General features: G+C 40.1%; 1 protein-coding gene across 4 annotated transcripts in view; it reads left to right on the top strand.

The window, feature by feature from the left end:
• LOC145416995 (calpain-A-like) overlaps nucleotides 1-19,944 on the top strand; it is a 52,932-nt gene extending 32,988 nt beyond the window's left edge. For 2 of the 4 annotated variants that reach the window (XM_080285838.1, XM_080285839.1), the window contains exons 8-13: nucleotides 118-237; nucleotides 4,382-4,567; nucleotides 6,431-6,595; nucleotides 8,219-8,396; nucleotides 12,867-13,021; nucleotides 15,087-19,944. In XM_080285838.1, the coding sequence (XP_080141964.1) occupies nucleotides 118-237; nucleotides 4,382-4,567; nucleotides 6,431-6,595; nucleotides 8,219-8,396; nucleotides 12,867-13,021; nucleotides 15,087-15,302 (1,020 nt within the window). In that variant the 3' untranslated portion in view covers nucleotides 15,303-19,944. The remainder of the gene's footprint in view (nucleotides 1-117; nucleotides 238-4,381; nucleotides 4,568-6,430; nucleotides 6,596-8,218; nucleotides 8,397-12,866; nucleotides 13,022-15,086) is intronic. The other 2 variants (XM_080285840.1, XM_080285841.1) reach the window with 2 other exon arrangements.
• Nucleotides 19,945-20,205: the final 261 nt, after the last annotated feature.

Raw genomic sequence — 20,205 nt, 5'->3', positions numbered from 1 at the left:
TTACATTCCTAATCAGTGTCTCATTTTCTATTCTCTCCACATAGCCAAACTTCCCAAGTACTTCTCCTAATACTTTCCACATGATAACACAGTAAAAAATATATCTGTCTCTTACAGCCAGACCACCCTGGCATCAGATCCGAGAGTGTGCTTGAAAATGGTCTAATCGTTCGTCACGCCTACTCAGTCACACGCGTCACTACTGTTGATATCGCCAATGCCAGACCGAGATTGCAGGTCAGTGTGTGTGTTTATTTGTATCGTGAGTGTTTGGATTTGGTACAGCGTTTACCTATAGTTAGTGTTCTATATATATTAGTGTTTATGTACTATTTGTGTTAGGATATTGTAGTGTTTCTCGATGGTTTAGTGTTTATAAGTTTATATACTGGTAATGTTTCTGTATGGTTCAGTGTTTATATATATTAAAGGTTAGTGTTTAGATACTGTATCGTGTTTCTGTATCATTCACTGTTTACAGCCTATATGGTTAGTGTTTAGATATTGTACTACAGTGTTTATATACAGTTAGTATTTATATATGGTCACATTTATACAGTGAGTGTTCATATAGTCCAGTGTCCATTTATGTCCAGTACAGTATACAGTATATCCATTTGAACAGTAAAATAAACTGCCCTCCCCTCCACCTTTCCATATCATCAGCTTGGAAGCATACTGTAATTGCCAAACTCATTTTGTATTTGTTTCGAAAAAATGAGAAAACAAAAAAAGTGTATACAGTATAGAGATGCATTTATTCTTAATTTTATGACCATATGTATAAAAATGCTTCATAATAACTTTGGCACTATCATCAAACAGAGATAACTTTAACAGATAAATTTCTTATAAATGAGGTGATGATGATGATGATGATGAGTTAGGCTGTTATGCTAGCTGGCTGACAGTATGTGGTGTTCATGTATAAATTCACTTCAGAATAATGGGATGTACCCTTTCCTTTGTGCATTATATCTTACATAATAGAAGATGCCCTCCCATTTATATCTACATTATATCTTACATTAATAGAAGCCAATGTCCCCTTTGTATGTGCATTGTGTCCTTATATAACTGATGCCCTCCCCTTTATATCTCCACCTCCCTTTTACATTTGCACTATGCCTCCTCATTTCTTAATACAATCCCTATTGTAAAGAGACTGCTGCAGTACCTATAATGTATAATTTTATGACTCATTGAACCCTCAGCTTTTATATAAGTGGAATACCATACTACCCATTTAAATACAGTATAAAGTATCCACAGTATATGTTTTGAGTTTTTATTTTATGCAGTTTTCTTGGCAGTCTGTTGTACAATATTAATTCTTTTTCAACACAATATCTTATCAAAGCAGAATTAAAATTGCCTGAAGGTAGAAAAAATAAAAATGAAAATATTATCATATTATGCAAATTAAAGGGGTTGTTTGTTATTCTTTCACTGTGAAGAGCCTTTCACTTTGAATACAGTAATTATGGATAACAGGAATACAATAACAAAGAAACAATTAAATTAAATATGTGAATAATACTATGCAGAAATAATTATGTTAAACTCGTTGAAGAAGCTCAGTTTAAATTTTTTTTCTCCCTGTGAAGGGACTCTCTTAATCTGAGTAAAGTAATTCAGAGGGCAGGCAGTATACTAAAGACATCAGTGTGCTGAATGGGTTGTAACTGCCGAGACAGGTTCTGGGAGACTTAACAGATAAGTTAAAGGAGAGAATTGCAAGTGAAAGATCTCTCAGCATCAGTGTGTTTGCTTATAGCTTGACCACTGCTTGGTGTCTTTGTTCTGAACTCCCTTGAATGTTTGGGATTACAAATGCCTAGCCTCAGGCCCTTACACCTTGATGGAAGTACAGGTACTCCCTGAGTTGTCTGGGTAAGCATTGTGTACGGTGAATTTTTATGTACATAAAGAATGGCCCTCTATAACTGTACAAAAAAAGGGGGGAGGGGCTAAAATATATAAAGGTACCTGGTAATTGTGAAACCTGTTATACCACACTGTAAATATTGATCAGAAAGAGATACGCCTTTTGTATATATACCTTAATTTGAATGTACGTAAAGTGGGAGTACCTGTAATATACACCTGCTGTTACTGTTGTCAAATCAGACTTTATACACCATTGCTTGATAATGTCATACATCATAAAATTACTGATACTGTACTTGTTCACTTGTTGCTTCTGATGAATTACCCTGGGATCTTCAGCAGCTTATTTTGTGTGGCCGGATCAGTTTTGTGGGTGTCTTTAGCTTCCATGCTTTACTATTTAAATTCCTATGCTTAAAGGTTAAGGATGCTCCCTGGAACCTTTCCCTCACCAGTACTGTATAAACTCACATATGGCATATTAATGTTATTGTGTAATATTTATGTATGTGAAAGAGAGAGAGAGAGAGAGAGAGAACCACCTATAAGAGAGTATGTGGGTGATGTGGAGGGAGGAGACATAGAATGAGATGGAGGGATGAAATGGAGAGGTACTGTAAATAGCAGGGCATCCTGATGGCAGAATATAGGGTGACATGGGGTTGATTTGTTTGTGGCCACCCCTTATGGGATTAAGGAACATGACTGTACAGTAGTTAGGCAAGAAATACAGTAGTTATGCAAGGAGTAGCAAGAATTCCCCAGGATTGAATGGAGTATAAATGACTGCTTGGCCCATTTGGTGGCGAAAGAAACAACAACATATATATCATGGAAGAGAAATGTAATGTGTAATATGGCAGGTTCACTCTCATCTTAAATGTCGGGACCAACTGCCTAGCCCCGTGCTCCTACGCTCCTCATGGGGCAATGTGGGATAGGATGATGGATGGATGGACGAATATGGCAGGTAAACTGCTAAGGAAGAGACGTTAGAGAGTATCCGAGTTGATGAGAATACTGGCTGTGGATCTTAATATTAGTGGTATTAAAAACAAACTTTGTGTATAACAGTGTTTATATAACAATGTTTTGAGCAATGGAACCCTGCAACCCTTGAGTACAGTAGGAAGGTGCCATATATATTGACTATAATTACTGTACACTCAAAAGCAATACTCGATATCCCCCCCCCCCCCCCCCCCGGCAACAAACCCTGGGTCAGGGAACAGTCAGTTTGAAGTAAATGCCAAAGGCACTAAGGAGGAGCCTACATGTGGTGGTGCTGTGTACCCTGGATGGAACACAGGAGGTGTAGCATCCACCCAGGAGCCAAATCTCATACTATATTTCCCTGCACCTCACCATGGGGATGGACTCTAATCCGACCCTGGTGAGATGCTGCAACAAGGGTGCACCAGTTCTTCACGTGGTGTATGTACTATACTGCCCTGTATCTGTCGGACAGCCCCACAGAAGCAGTTGCTTACCTTTGGTCAGTAGGTCTGCGTGACCAGACAGTGGGACAGCAACTGCAATAGTGAATACCAAAAGAGGATGAGTGAGTGAGATGACGGTGAAGGCAGTGGAATGTGACAGACATCACTAGTGCATAGTTCTGTCTTATGGAAGGGGTGTCGAATACTGCTTTTGTCTGTACAAATATTTGGTAATTGGAAGTATGGTACGGCAGTTTTAACAGTGCCATTGGAAAAAAATGTACGGAAATGTTAATTCACTGTATATCCATAGAATAAGTGGCACCTAACCCCAAAATTCATACATTATTCTTTACATAAATTTCCTTGCAGAATAATTGTGTAACTACAGAACTAATATGCAAACTACTGTACTGTATTCTCTTTTGCATGGAATATACCCACATAGTGATGCCTGTTTGGGGTGATGATGCAACAGATTTGGCCCAACTTGGACCCTAGTTTAGTTTGTACCCTGGAAGTAGTATTATAGCAGTGAAATTTGACAATAAGTTTGGTATCCCATCACAAAATCCTCATTCTTAGGTACGGAACTCAGACTCAGTTAAGCTAAGTCTAATCTGAGAGCCATACTATTTCCAGTCATATTACACATCTGAGATTTCAGTTTTCCAGTAGTTTGCAGCAACTGTTGGAAACTAAATACAATAATTGATTAAGTTCTTGGTTGGTGCTGGAGAGGGATGCCTTTCTGCACTAGCATCAACATAACCAGGCAGCTCTGCCATCTGGTCATACAAATGCCCCTTAAGTCTCTCCCTGTCCTCCAAAAGGATGGTTGACTGCAGAAAGCAACTTCAGCATGCAGTTCACTGGGCTTGTGTCAGGATGAGGCTGGGTACATAATGTTTCAGTGTGTGGGTATAGTTCAGTAAGACATAAGAGAGTACATTAATCCTCTTAATGATAACATCTGTGTTGCCTAAGTTTTGGTAAGATTGTCTACAGTGCTCCCAGAACCTGTCTCCTCAAGTACTGCCTTTGACTTCCAGACGCAGAAAGATATAACGCCCTTGATCAAACCTCACCTCCAGGGCGCCTTCGACGACATAATTGATTCCATAAGCAGAGTGGCATCAAACCTGGGACTGACTGAGCGTCCTCCCTCCAGCATGTCCCACATCCCTCGTACCCTCGCCCCTCTAACCAACTGGAACCTTAATATGGCTTTCCCAGAGGTATGTGTTGTGTAGTGTTTGTTGTGACATACATGAAATAAGCCATTCAGGACCCTGATTATCTGCTGTAGTGAGTATGACATCTGTATCAAATTGGTAGGGTGTAAAACAAAGCCCCCACCCCTCACCCCACCCTCTGTTTTGTGTGTGTGTGTGAGAATACCAAATTCACTTATTGAACTAATCATCACATCATGACTTTATTGAGATCCCCACTCTGACGCATTAAGTGAAGCTTCAGCCTTTTTGGACAGACACAGGTCATGAGTGAGATGAATGGAAATGAGTTACATGAGAGGCGCATGTACATTGTGAGTAGTGGCAGATAGAAAATGAAGCAAAGAAGCATTGTGGTGTTGATGTGGATGTGATGGATGGAAATTAGAAGTACAGTACTCAGAGATGGTGTGATCACAGGAGAGGATGGAAACTGAGAGATTGATCAGAAGGGTCTATGTAAGTGAGGTGGAGGGGGAAACTGATGATGACATGGGGGGATGGGATGGGAAGGGAAATGAGTGAAGGTGATGTGAGTTGGAAGGAGGATACTGTAATGATGGAGAACTGGGTGGCATGAAGGTAGTTACTTTGTGGCTCTCCTCTCCAGGATTAAGATGTCTGGTTTCTGATTAAAAGTTTATGTATAGATGATTATGTGTGCGAGTTGAAGCTGGGATTCCATGGGTCTGAGTGATGTGCTTGACTGTTTCCCAGTTCTGGTTTATGGGTGTGTGTGAGGGACTGCTGTGTATGTGAAAGAAAACAGGGTGAGATCTTTGCACAGTTTTCTGAGTGTTATTGTGTGTTGTAATTTGTTTGTATTCATACATTGTTAAATGTACTTTTAGTAAAGCATATTGTTGGGTGTAGTGCTGTATATCCTTTTACTCTAACTTGGCCTAAAATTTCCATCTCTTCCCCTTGAATGTTGAGCCGTAACAGATTAAAACTAGATGATGGTGCGAGTCAAGATGAAGTACAGTAATAAGGAAAGGACATACAGCCATGGCATTGTCTTTTTCTGGCACCGAACTACATGAAATCAGCTGGCCAAGTTTAAATGAAAAGGATACAGTGTTTGTGTGTGTTTACTGTTCAGTATCTCTGTATGTAGACTATGAGTACAGGGCTGTAAATGAAATGTATATAATTGTTCATTTATATAATCTATGAAGCATTATATTTCAGTTATTTCATAATTATGTAATATACTACTTTAGTATTGTCATGTTGGTGTTGTCATACAGTAGTGTTAGAAATTATACAGCAGTAGTCACAGTACATTTCAGTTAATACTTGGACGTCTTCAGGCAGGAGCTTCATTTTTATTACTGTTATTATTATTAGAGCATTACTTTGGCTGTCTGACAGTCACACTGTATTTTTCTGTAACTAATTGTTTGTAAACTGACCTGGCTACCCACATGTATTACTAATTTTTGTAACTGTTTTATTGGTAATAGAGTTATAAGATTGTGTAGGTTTGAACTAGGGCCTTGATGATGATGATGATGATGATGATTATGTATCAGAACTTTCAACACCTCTGTCACAATACTTGGTAGGTTGAACTCGTTAGCCCTGTATGGCAGACAGCCTCGGAGAAGGAAAACTCCAAATTCAAACCCAAGGTCTTTGTGCAGGTATGGTTGGCAACAGCAGGGGCGCATGACCATTAATAAATTAACCATAGATTACTTGTGGCATTTTGGTGGTGCTGGAGCTGCATGACGTCCATTATTACTGTTAATTATCAGCAGCAAGTAAAAGACAGAGAGAGAAAAAAAAGTTTACACGTGCATGCACTGCCAAGGCCTTCACAAACTTATGATGATAATTAACCGAGGCACAACCCCCCCCCAGGGTAAAGCAGAGCTATTACGTCTACACAACCCATGGGGCAATGAGGCAGAGTGGCAGGGGGCTTGGAGTGATTCATCACCCGAGTGGGCCAGCATCGCTCCCGAGGATCGTACCAGACTTCGCCTCACCTTTGATGATGATGGTGAATTCTGGATGAGCTTCCAGGTAAAGACAAAAGGTCCTGGCACATACTGTAGTGGCAGAGGAGGCTTCATAGTACATTAGTGATTTACTCTGCAACAGGTGTCAAAGGAGGCTTCACACTACCTCTTCTGTAGCATTTTGCACATGAGGATTGTGTTTGATTTTGTGTAACCTTTGATGATCATGGTAAATTCTGGAAGACCAAGGGGGGGGGGGAAAGCAATAAGATAATATGAAGAAACATCCCTGAGGTTTGTATTAGGAAACTTATATCACAAAGGTGTGGACAAGCCCCTGGTTTTTCATGATAAAATCTGAAGCTTGTGATGATAGAACAGTACCATATTTTATATATCATCATTTGTCTGCATAATCATCCAACATGAAGTACCCTAATCCAAGAGACGAGCACACCAAGCCAGACTGTGATGTAGTCATAACCCAACCCTGCTACAATACCAACACAAAATACACCTCACAAACAGTCCACTTTACCACACTGCAATGCAGCCTCCCCACACCACAACACACTTACCTCATACACCACACTATCACAATACAGTAATCCCTCCAAGATCTGATGCAACAGAACCAAAAAGCATGTCTGGGACTTGGTTTTATCCGGGACTTGGGAAAAATGCCCCTGGACAGGCGTTTACAGACCCCAACCCAACCTAACTTTGAAAGCCACCTAAATAACTCCCTACCAGATATGCATAGCACCTATTTAAGACCTTATGCACACAAATGAGGGACGGAAACCATAAAATAAATCAAAAGGAACCAGAGAATGAGAAATCAGAAGTAAGTTTGGAAAATATTTAGCAGTGTACAGGGTACTTCAACACGTCCGTGGCCGTCACGAAGATTAACCCGCCTCTATGGCTCAGACAGTGGTGAAGGTGCACTTGAAGCATGTATAGTAATCCAGTGTTGTGCTGCACATAATCCTTTGCACTCTGAATTATTGTTTAACACTGCACATTCTGTTCTTACTTGTGCCACTCTGCGCTTAATCCTTGGCACTCTGAAATCTAATTTTTTAACACTGTACAACACTGCAAATTCCCACATGGTCTAGTGGCAAGGTATTGGAGTTTATTCACTGTTTATTCACAAAAACAAACACGTGGGCAGCCATGACGATGAGCGTGCAGTCATGACGGTAGGTAGGCAGGAACTGAGGAGGATGCAGGGGCGCCCTAACAGACATTAGAGGAACTATGTGCCACAACAAAGCTGTTTGTCACTGTGAGGCAAATTTAAAATAGGGATGAACACGTATCTTTTTTTTTTTTTTTTTTTTTTTTTTTTGGTCAAAGGACCCGAGCCCAAAATGTCCAGGACTTGTGGTGTCCAGGTCTTAAAGGAATTACTGTACAGACAGTCATACTGAACAACTTCAAAAACATCTTTGGGAGTGCCTGAGTGAAGTGGCCAGTTCCCTGCAGTCCACTGGGTTCATGTCAAGATGAGCCTGGGGTAACACCAACACCAACAGTGTAGTATAAAGTACAAGCTAACTAATAATCCTCCACTTTTACCACATTTCAGAGAGACAGTTCTTCATTGGCTGAGGTCTGTGAAGCCTGACTGGTGATGATAATGATGATGAAACCAACCAATTATATATGATTTTCACAGGATTTCAGAAACAACTTTTCCACGGTTGAGATCTGTGACGTGACTCCCGAGCTTGGTAATGATGATGACAATGGGAGTCCTGCGAAGGAGGTTGAGTGTGAGCGGCACTGGGATGTGGTGATGTACGAGGGTGCCTGGGTATCACAACACAGTGCAGGAGGATGCAGGAATTTTATTGGTTAGTTGTCAGTCCAACATATGTATTCACAAATAAACCAGACCAGTTCATCCATCCATTATCCAGGGCTTAATGCTCCCATCAGGAGCACAGGGGCCCTGGACTAGGTTGTTCAGTCAAGGCATTTGCTCACCTAAGTGGCATTACACAAACATTACACCCACACACCCTTTGGACCTGGACCCTTCTGGGCCACATGTGGATGGACTACTTTAATCCACTTAGACCACCAGGCATCAGGATGTAAGCAAAATGGTTACCACACAGTGTTTTATATGCTTCCCTGATTACAGGAAACCATTTGGTTTGTCAGTAGGTACAGTCATCTAAAGGTATTACTGCATCAAGTGAGTTGATGGTGGGAAGCATCAGACCTACTGCAGACATGATCTGTGCCTTGGCTTAAGCAAATGCAATCATTTTCCTCTAACAAATATGAGCATTTCCCTGTAATAATTTGTGACAGTTTATATCCTCATTATGTTAATCCTTTTTGTCTGGCAACATACTTTTTACTGTACACTTACTGCCACGATACAAACACATTTGGTCCAACCTAACGAAAATCTCTAACATCTTTCACCTCAGTTGATGGCCAGGTGTAGTAAGATATGAGTGTTGTTTTGACTAGTAACCAAGGAGACTCATTCCTACCTGAAACTACAGCTCATCAAATTTCATGCAACCACAACTTAGGATTGAAGTTGCAGGAGTGAACAAATTCCATCAGACAAAAACAGACAGTAAACTATTTTCCTCAACACAGGAGAATGTCCTAATAGTGAAGTGGGCTTAATGAAGGTTGTATTTAATCCCACCAAGTAAGAAATTTTAATACATGTTCACTCAACTGTACACACACACACACACACACACACACACACACACACACACACACACACACATACACAAAAAGCGATCATGCAGTACTAAATTATAACTTCAGGATAGCATATGACATAGTAAACAGCAATGACAGTTACAAAAAGAGCCTAAACTATAAAAAGGGAAATTATCAAGACCTAAAGAAGTATTTCTTAGAAGTTGATTGGGTAAATGAGCTTAGAGGACAAGATTTAAATGCTGTATATAAAAAATTCTGTGAATTTTATGAAATAGGGAGTCCAGAAGTACATCCCACAGCACAAAGAAGCAGATAAGAAAATACAGAACTGGTTCAATACAGAATGTAAAAAATCAAAAGAGAGAAGAGATTTATTGTGGAATAGATACAGAAGACATAATAGTGAAAGGGCGTATAATAATTACAAACAGGCAAGAAACGATTATACAAGAATAAGGAGGGAAGCCCAAAAACAGTTTGAGGAGGATATAATAAATAAAAGTAGTGATCAACCAAAGCTGTTTTACAGCTATATCAGAAGCAAAACCAAAGTAAAAGATATAATACAATCAATTACGGACGAGAGAATCACTTATACACAAGAGAAAGATATTTGTGAAGCACTAAATAAGAATTTCCAATTAGTTTTTACAGAAGAAAAAAATTTTGAGAGGGACTATGTGGAACATGCATGTCCACACATACTACCAGATATACAAACAGCAGAAAAAGTAATACAGGAGGAGTTAAGTAGATTAGACAGAGGAAAAGCAAGTGGTCCTGATGAAATTTCATGTTGGGTACTACGAGAATGTGCAAAGGAGTTAAGTAAACCATTATTTTTAATTTTCAAGAAATCCTTGAGTCAAGGTAAACTACCTGATATTCGGAAAAAAGTAAATATTGTCCCCTTATTCAAGAAAGGAAATAGACAAAATCCACTCAGCTACCGACCAGTATCACTGACCAGTGTTGTAAGCAAGGTATTAGAAAAGCTTATAAGAAAAGCTTGGGTAAATCATCTAGAAGAACACAGTATGATAACAGAAAGACAGTTTGGTTTCAGAAAAGGAAAATCATGTGTTACTAATCTGTTGAGCTACTATGACAGAGTAACAAACACAATACAGGAAAGGGAAGGATGGGTGGACAGTATCTATTTAGATTTCAAGAAAGCTCTTGACACAGTACCACACCAAAGACTTTTATGGAAACTGTACCATCAAGGAGGAATTCAAGGCAAACTGTTTTGTTGGATGCAAGACTTTCTCATAAAAAGGGAAATGAGAACAGTACTAAGAGGAAACGACTCATCATGGAAAGAAGTGACTAGTGGAGTACCACAGGGTTCAGTGCTGGCACCAATCATGTTTTTATTGTATATAAATGATATAAACAGTAACACTGGAAATGAGAGCTATCTGAATATGTTTGCAGATGATGCAAAAATACAAAGGAGAATTACTAACACAGACTCTTGTAAAGAGCTACAAGAAGAATTAAATAAACTTCATGAATGGAGTAGTACATGGCAAATGGAATTCAATGTGGACAAGTGTCATGTAATCAAGTTTGGTAAAAGTGGAAAAAGACCTGATTGGGATTATAAGTTAGGAAATAAAACCCTATACACATCAGAAAGAGAGAAAGACCTAGGTGTGATTATCAATAACAGACTATCTCCAGCTGACCACATCAGCGAGAAGGTACGGAACATGTATACACTGCATGCAAATATGAGAATAGCATTCACATACATAAATGAAGACATGCTAAGAAGGATAATAGCATCATTCATTAGACCAACCCTGGAAAATGCATCAGTAGTCTGGAGTCCTCATCTCAAAAAGCACATAGACAAGATTGAAAAAATTTCAAAGGGCCGCTACAAGATGGATACCAAGCTTAAGGGACCTAAGCTATGAAGAAAGACTAAATAAACTGAATCAACCAACACTACAGGAGAGAAGGAAAAGAGGTGACATGATAATGCTATATAAGTGCATATCAGGGAAGGAGAAAATAGACATAAATGATTACTTAACATATGGAGAAGCATCAGCAAGAGGACACTGCAAAAAACTGCATAAGAAGAGAGGTGATAAAGACGTAAGGAAATTCAGTTTCCCAAACAGAGCAATTGATCAATGGAATGCGCTACCGAATGAAATAGTGTGTGCCAAAACAATTCACAAATTTAAGGATATGTACGATAAATATGGTTTAAGACACGGGACAGTACGAGCTTGACTCATTCCTGTAAAGATACAATTAGGTAAGAACACACACACACACATACACACACACACACACACACACACAGGTGGTCCCCTACACTTATGAAGTCAGCTTATGAATTTTAACGAATTTGTACTTTCAGTGCGATATTCAATAAATTACATGAGATATTCTAACACTTCACTATAAAATAAGCTTTGGGTTAATGATTCTGCCCAACTGTAGTGCTCTATGCACATTTAAAAGGCTTGGTAGGCTTGGCTAGGCTATGATGTTCGGTTGGTTAGGTGTATGAAATTCATTTTGCCATCCATCATCCAATCCTACATTGCCCCATGAGAAGCGTAGGAGCCCGGGGCTAGGCAAGTTGGTCCTGACATTTAAGATGAGAGTGACCAGCCGCACTCATCCCTGAGTGGCATTGCGTGAGCAATAAACCCCAACCACCCCTTGGATATAAACCTTCACCAGCTCAGTCCAATCGGAGTGCCATAATTACCCACTAAACCACCAGGCGCCAAAATTTGGTTATATGGTTACCACCCAGCATACAGTAGTAAATTGTTTCCTGGTGTATAGGAAACCATTTGGCTTGTCACTGAGTGTAGAGTCACCCACAGGCAGAAGGAAGAGGAAAGAATGAAGGAAAGAAAGACGGAAGAGGGAGTGTAAAGTTATCCGTAGGCAGAAGGACGCGGAAAGAATGAATTTTGACTTACGAAAAATTCCACTTACAAGCGGTTTCTTGGAATGTGACACATTCGTAAGTAGGGGACCACCTGTATATGTATCCATGCTTCCCCACAAGGAATCCCTGTGTTGAGGTTAGCCATGGTAACTGCTGATGTTTTCTATGGACTGGAGGCTAAACCAAGTGCCAAAGCCAGCTGATTACTTCCCAGCAAGTGCTGTACTGTATTGTGCAGTAAACCTTTGATGTACTGAACAAATTTAAGAGCTGACAATACTGCTGAGAGGTAGACATAATCAGTGTTCATTAGTGGGGGACTGTAATGACCCCACATTCAGTTTATACTAAATCTTGTTCAGTGGATACTTGATGGAATTCCAGGTGTACACATTTATATTCTGTGAGTTTTTAGTGTATACCTTAAAGCTTTATAGATAAATATTTTTCAGTCAGTAAGAAGTAACATAAGAAGAAAAACAACAATTTATTTTCTATTTGCATTTTGTTTGGTTTGGTGGCCACATCGCCTCATTAAACTGACTTTTTGTCTGATATATTTCAAAATTCTTCAGGAGGCTCACAAAGTCACTAGCCACCAAAGTTCTGGTTAATGGTACAATACAGTGATCATTAAGTATACTCTAGAACTGAGTTAATACTGACAACCAGGGTACTGAAGTGTTTCCTCTCTCCACAGACACATTTGCATCCAACCCGCAGTATGTTGTGGAGGTGACCAACACAGATGACGACAATGAATGCATTGTAGTGGTCTCACTCATGCAGAAGAACATCAGGCAACTCAAGCGTTATGGGGCAGACTATGTACCCATTGGATTCACCATTTATAAAGTATGTACTGCACTATCTTGGTTTTTGCTCAGTTGGATGAAATGTAGTCAAGGCGAGAGGACTAGATATGAATGAACTGAGAGGAACATGTGGAGTTGTGTGGAGAGACTGACAGACAAAATACGAAGAAGTGAAGGAAAGTTGTGGTGTTTATGTGGATGTAATGGAAGGCATTAGAAGTACCCTGAGATAGCTTGGCCATGTGGAGAGAATGGAGAATGAGAGACTAACTAGGAAAGTGTATGTGAGGGAGGTAGAGGAGAAGGGGGAGGGGCAGACCAAGGATGATGTAGAAGGATGGGGTGAAGTACAGTATATAGGGAGACCAAGGATGATGTGGAAGGATGGGATGAAGTATATAATGACACTGTTGAAGTTGTGTTTTTATGTTAGTGCTGCATTGCTCTGCAGTGCTCCAGTATGTGCTTTTTGTTGTGTCTGTGTCTTTGTGTGGCATATGTTATGCAGTACTCCACTATGTGTGGTACAGTATAGTATGTTGTGTGGGCCTATTCTACAAGCTGGGTACATGTCATCAGCAATTCCAACCAACCCAAATCTAAACTTGTAGCTGGGTGATGTCCTGATCTAAGCCTAGTTTAGTGAACTCAGTAATCTTCATTTAGGGACACCTCCAAAGGGTGGATGTCAGGAGGGAGGCTTGTAATATAATGATCTGATCAAGTTGTTGTATTGCTGTGAGTGTCTGAAATAGGTTCTGTATGGAGGTGTTTCTTCACCGGTAGCACTGGAATGTCTGGAGGTGGGATATTGTTGTAAAGGAGTTGATAATGATAGTGTGGTGATTGTTTTGTGTGCTAAGTGTGGTGTGTGTCTGTCACTGACGGAGGTGTTGTGTATTGGAACACACTGCTGCATAGCACCGTGTGCCACTCATATCAAAGTAATCTCTCACGGGGAGAATATTAGTTTCAGTGCAAGTGAGTTATGGGAGTGGTTTTGGTGCAGCTGATGGTGATATGTATAGCACTGTTCTGTATGATTTGCAAGGAGTTTTACTGTTTGCAGAGTAAGAAGAGTGTTTCTTTTTGTTGCCTAAAGTTTGTCCCTGCAACTGCCCTGATTGCACTAGATAAAGGTGATCAAGGCTAGTACAAAAATTTTTACAGTAAAAGTCTGGTGTGTGTTAAAGGAAAGGCATATGGGAAATTCATTATAAAGGAAATAAGGAATGTATCAGAAGGCCAGGTAAGTGATGGATAGGAGTGGTAGCAGATGTCTAGATCAGTTATTTGCTGTGAAACATAAATACAGCAGTGGAGAAAGCATGAGCGAGGGGAATATCAGATATACACAGTATGGCATTTATGTGCCAGGAAAATGTGTATGACAAGTTGAGCAGAGAATAGTTTTATGTTAAAGTGGCATGGATGAAAAGTTTCCGAATGCAGAAGTTATAACCTCAGGTTCATCTGAAATGTGAACCTGGTGGACTGCAGGCTTAAGTTGTCCTTCTTCTGCACTCCACCATCCCCCTTTTGGGGCAATAGGAAAGTAGTTGAAGGGTGTTTGTATACCAGGAAGTTAGGCTGCCCACTTAATTTGGTGCCACCATTTAAAGGTGTCACTCTTCATCGCCTACTAATGCGATAAGGTTTTTATGATGCGAGTGAAGGAGTTAATGAAAAATTAAGCCTGAATGATACACATGTTTGTGGCCAAATCAATGTTTAGTCAGTGTTTATATGGAATTTACATGGAATTTCATTAAAAGGTATCTGTTAAACCTAAAGTTATTTTTATGAATACATGCAATATGGTACAGTACTGTACTGTACTGTGTAGAAACTCAGATTACTATATCACCATTACTTATGAAAAGATGCAGTTTTAGATATGGTTAATTTTGATATGAAAAAGATTTATGTAATCTGGTACTGTGCTGTACTATGAGGAAGTAGAGATTAATATATTATTGATACTGTATTTATCAGTGGTATTTATGTAAGAATGCAGTTTTAGATATGGTTAATTTGAATGACAAAAAGAGGTCAAAATGATTTTACAAGGATGCAGCATTATACAGTGTTTACTTTGTTCACAGTTGCCCCAAGACAGACAGCCTGGAGTGAAGCTTGACGTAGACTTCTTTAGGTACAATGCAAGCTTTGCCAAGTGTCCCTACTTCCTCAACACTCGGGAGGTCACCACGCGCTTCCAATTCCCCAGGGGCATCTACGTTGTCATACCATCCACATTTGAGCCAGAAATGACGGGCGAGTTTCTTATAAGAATATTTAAGGAGGCTCGAAGATGTTAGGAATGGAGTTTAATTTATAGCTGGTTCCAACGACAAGTTTTATTATTGTATAAGTGGCTTTGGAATTTTGTAAAGCCTATTGCCCCTTCCACTTTTGAGCCTGAAATGGCTGGTGAGTGCCTACTGTGAATTTTGAGGCTGGGAGATTTTACACATGGTGTCTAACATATTGTGAGTTTTGATTACGGTTTGTATTCTCTGTGGCTTTGGAGATTTCACAACACCCATCATCTCTTCTACTTTTGAACCAAAAGTGACTGGAGAGTTTTTACTAAGAGTCTTTAAGTAGACTAGAAGATGCTAGGAAAAAAGTGAACATATGGTATTAGAGGATTCACAGTTTCTTCCTTGGTTATTTACATTGCTCATTACACCTTGGTATGTTATTGATACAAGTTACATGACTACAAAAAGGGTGTAAGAAAATGACAAAAAATGCTTAGGTAATGCCTTGGAGATACTGTACTCTATTGTCACCTCTCTTCCTTAGCAATTCATCCAGCAAATTACACATCAGTATCCTCAACTGTTACTGATGCAAACTGTATTGATGATAAGGCAATCTAATTAACATACGAGAGAACATTTAGGTGTAATATTGTCACCCTCATAAAAAAAAACTGCCTAAGTCATTTTTCGGCGATTTCTGGATTTTTGCCTAAATCAATTCTTCATCACGTGGCGCACCTATTGGTATAGCTGGCTTTGTCAGGTTTACGGTGTGGGTGGCTAAACATTGAATTAATATGAAAATTAAGAAAATGAGAGTTTTTTTCAATTTCCTGAAAAGCAGAAAAAATGACTTTGGCAGTTTTTTCAAGAAGGTGTCGATACGCAAAATAAATCAGTAAGAAAGAGGTGTTACTATGCCACCTAGAATACAACCCAGTGTGGTGATAATATGGCCAAGTTCTGGTTACATGTCACCTTTCTCAGCTTGGCTATTTTGTTATTAACCCATTCAGTCCTGTGATGTACTTATATTAGTCTTGCTATCCTATGCAATCTACTTAAGGTCATTATTATTTGGTAATAATGTATGTTAATTCTGTGAAGTATTTTAAGTACCAGAATGTATTAGGCTAATACTCACTTTAAACTGCAACCAGTATTTTGCAGTACAATGCCTCAATTTTTATCACAGCAGTATTTATGCAAAACCCCTTTCTCTCATATTTAGTATTACGTTACCTATCAACCTCTTTCACTCAGTTTTTCCATGACAAATAATGAATTATTTTTAAAATGTGTAAGTATACTCATTTTACTTTATCTATCTATATACATAGGCTGCTTCCCCTAAACTGTCACTACCCCATCTTCAGTGCTGAATTGTAACAATATTTTGACACTAGAGTATGGTGCTAGCCACAAAGTGCTATGCAATGGACTGAAAGCTGTGGTATTGTCTTTTTCTGCCACTCAGCTGTGTGAAATAAAGTGCAAAGTGATGAGACTCTAGGTCAGGTTAAAATGAAAAGAGTATACTACTGTCACAATGATGGATATTTTCTCAACAGCTAAGGAGGCTCCCCAGCACCTCTTCCTTACCCATTTATTTCAGCACATGGTATGTTAATATGCTCCTGTTATACTTTATCCGTAATCAGTGTCCATACAATATTTGGACACCTGGTGACACAGTTGGTAGAGCACTGAGGTCAGAACGCTCTGTGGCCTGTGTGCTACAGTTTGAGCCCAAGGTGGCTGGAAGTTTTTCTACCATGTGCATGCTACCAGGGGCTTAGGCTGGTTTCTTACCCTTAAATATTCTGGACTAACAGTGGCCTAGCCTTGGGCCCCTGTGCTCCAAAGAGGCCAAAATAGGACTTGGCAGTGTCCATACTTGAACGACAAATGACATACAACATTAATGTGTATGCAAAATGAAAAACAAAAAACTGCAAAGGAAGAGGTGTAAAAATGCTTCAACTCTATCTTAGCTGTATACAATATACTTGCTACTGTTATATAGATCTTTTAAACCATACATACTGTACTCCATAGACAACAGTACTTACTCAGCCTTTGACTACAAGAACAAAGTACTGTACTTGAAGTAGGATCGACTTAGCAATATTATGTTTACCTTGAGTTGTACTTACATAGCATATAGGGTGTAAAGAAAACTACTGTTACAGTGTAGATGTGACCCCAGGCTAATCTGAACCTTGGTGGACTGCAGGTTGAAGCTGCACTTCTCTTGCAAAGTCCACCATCCTCCTTTTCGGGTACAAGGAGGGAGCTGAGGGACATATTTCTAACCAGGCAACTCTGCTACTTGGTTATATCAGTGCCACCATGTAAAGGTGTCCCTTTCCAGCATCTACAAAGCTACTCTTATACCAGATAAAACTTCAGTGCCAGGGCTGTCACCTGTATTATTGTTGTACATTACTGTTTTTATCATGAAAACTCTTTGATGTCCTTCCAGTGCTTTGAAACCCAAAAGAAAGATGGGATATCTTTAGGTAACTGCAGTAAGTACTTCCTTTACTGTAAATCATAAATATTTATTTAATTATCCTTATACTCTTTATAATGTAGTACATTTGTTTTTTAGATCATAAGTATGTACAGGTATTAAATGTGTAAAGTAGAGCATACATTATTAATCAAGCTTCTCATAAAACCGATGTTATTCCCATGTTCCTACTGCTGGGAGATCATTTGTTTCACAACACACACTGTTGTTCCAAGATGTAAACCAGATATTTTATTAGCTATAGTATTATCACTTATGCTGTACTTCAAAACTGCCAATCAGGTTAAAGTGCCAAATGCATAGTACAAAAGTACGGTGCTTTGTGATAATTTAAGGTAATAAGATCACTGACGACCATGACTGAATATTAATAAGACCTCCTGAATTCATATTATGTCCTTTTTGGCATATTCCTGCTCATCTATCTAGCTATATCTCCTGCCAGCCACTTTAATCCTGTAAGGGAGGGCCACAAAGGAATTGCCTCCATGTAACCCTGTCCACTGCCATCAAGATGTCCTTTCCTCAACTCACACCAGCCTCCCCATATACAGTACATCTCCACCCCATCCCTCCACCTCATTCTTGGTCTTTCCCTGTCCCTCCTCCAATCTCATCCTTGGTTCACCCTTTCCCTCCCCCCATCTTATAATCGTCTTATTCTTAGTCTCATACTCCTCCACCCCATCCTTCCATCTCATCCTTGGTCTCACCCTCTCCCTCCCCCATCTCACATCCATCTCATCCATGGTCTCATATACCACTCCACCTTATCCCTCCATCTCTTCCTTGGTCTCCCTCTTCCCCCTCCACCTCACACATACACAACCCTCGTCTGAATCGGCACCAGGTAATTTTATTCAGCTATGGAAAGGTTCTCGTATTGAAGTGGTTTATTAATGCCATATGAAACCCCTTCAAACCAAATGTCCATCCAAAACAAAATACAACTGTCAAGAGATAGCCAGAGTAAAATGAAAATGACATCCCTGAATTCAAAGGGTTAACAGGGCCCACAACAATGGGAAGTAACTGTCAGTGCCAATACTCCTTTATATCAACAGAGCAGTGTTTTGTAAAGCATTTTAGTCTTTTATACTGTTCAGTTTTAATATTAATAAACAGTGATAATGGTCAATTTAGTATCAACCCCTTCTTTTGATACTCTTTACCTGCATCACAAGATGCCAAGCAAACGAGAGCAACCTAAACTCATCTTACTCATATTTGTGGTATATCATATTCATGCAACATTAAGGACAAAATTTCCAATACATACAGGCTTCAAGGGCTTAATAGAAACATGTCAGCCTGATGTGTGTACTGTACTGTGAGTGTATGCTATGGATCCCTTTCATGTCTGATACACTATGTTAGGGAACTTTTGTCCTCACAAGGTCATATTTTAGGTGCCTGAGGAGATTTTGTAACACTTATCTCTTAGCTATTTACTCTGCACCTTCTCCTCAATATCCTCTTAAAATCACTGATCTACTGTAAGTCAAAATTAAGGTGATATAAACCGCAAAAGAAAGTTAAGATGTAATATGCAAAATAATAGAATAATGCTCCACCATAAACTCACCTGGTGCTATTTTATGTGTCTTGGGGATGGTTCAGTTTGCTGGTGTGGGCATGGGTGTGGCAGTGAGTAGGAAATGTGTGATGCAAGATGGAAACAGATAGTGCTTAGGATGGTTCAGTTTGCTGGTGTGGATGTGGGGCAGTGCCAGTAGGAAATGAGCCATACAGAATAGACGCTGATAACAATGACTAAGCTGTCCCTGCAACACATGAGCAAATTGCCTGAGTGTAAGAGAGGCAATACATATCTATCTACAGTATCTATCTATAGCCTGACGCCCTAATCCTGCAAAGGGTGGCCACAAACAAAATGCCTCCAAGTCACTCTGTCACCCACCATTTGACTGCCCTCCCCCAGCTCACTCCCCCCTCCCTCAAATACTTCTCAACTCCATCCCTCCACCTCATTCTCGGTCTTCCCCTCCCTCCACTTCACCTACATACACATGAACCACTCTATATACTGTATTAACCCCTAAAATATGGGCAATGGAATGTTTTGACACGCACAGGACAGGCATAATTGGTTAGTGCGATATGGTGGGGAGTTTGTGAGGGGTGGTGGTGGGTTGTCAGGTGGTGGTGGGGAGGGCTGGGTGGTTTGTGGAGGTGTGGGGTGGGCATGGGGTTAGGGTGGGGGTGATGGGTGGGGGTGGGAAGTCGGAGCTGGGGAGGAGGGGTGGGGGTTGGAGGGGTAGGGAGGATCTGGGGGTGGGGTTGGTTTGGGGTGTGGGGGTTGGGAGGGGGGCTAGTGGGTAGAGCATAGGGGGGGTGGGGGTAGGGGTTGGGGTATAGGTGGTGGGGGATTGTCGGGGAGTGGGGGGTGGTTCAGGG

The sequence above is a fragment of the Coenobita brevimanus genome, chromosome 108 (assembly GCF_032717465.1).
Source record: "Coenobita brevimanus isolate Jiangsu-jjx chromosome 108, ASM3271746v2, whole genome shotgun sequence".
Classification (NCBI taxonomy): domain Eukaryota; kingdom Metazoa; phylum Arthropoda; class Malacostraca; order Decapoda; family Coenobitidae; genus Coenobita; species Coenobita brevimanus.
Note: the sequence above shows the minus strand (reverse complement) of the source record. Positions and strands in the feature narration are given on the sequence as shown.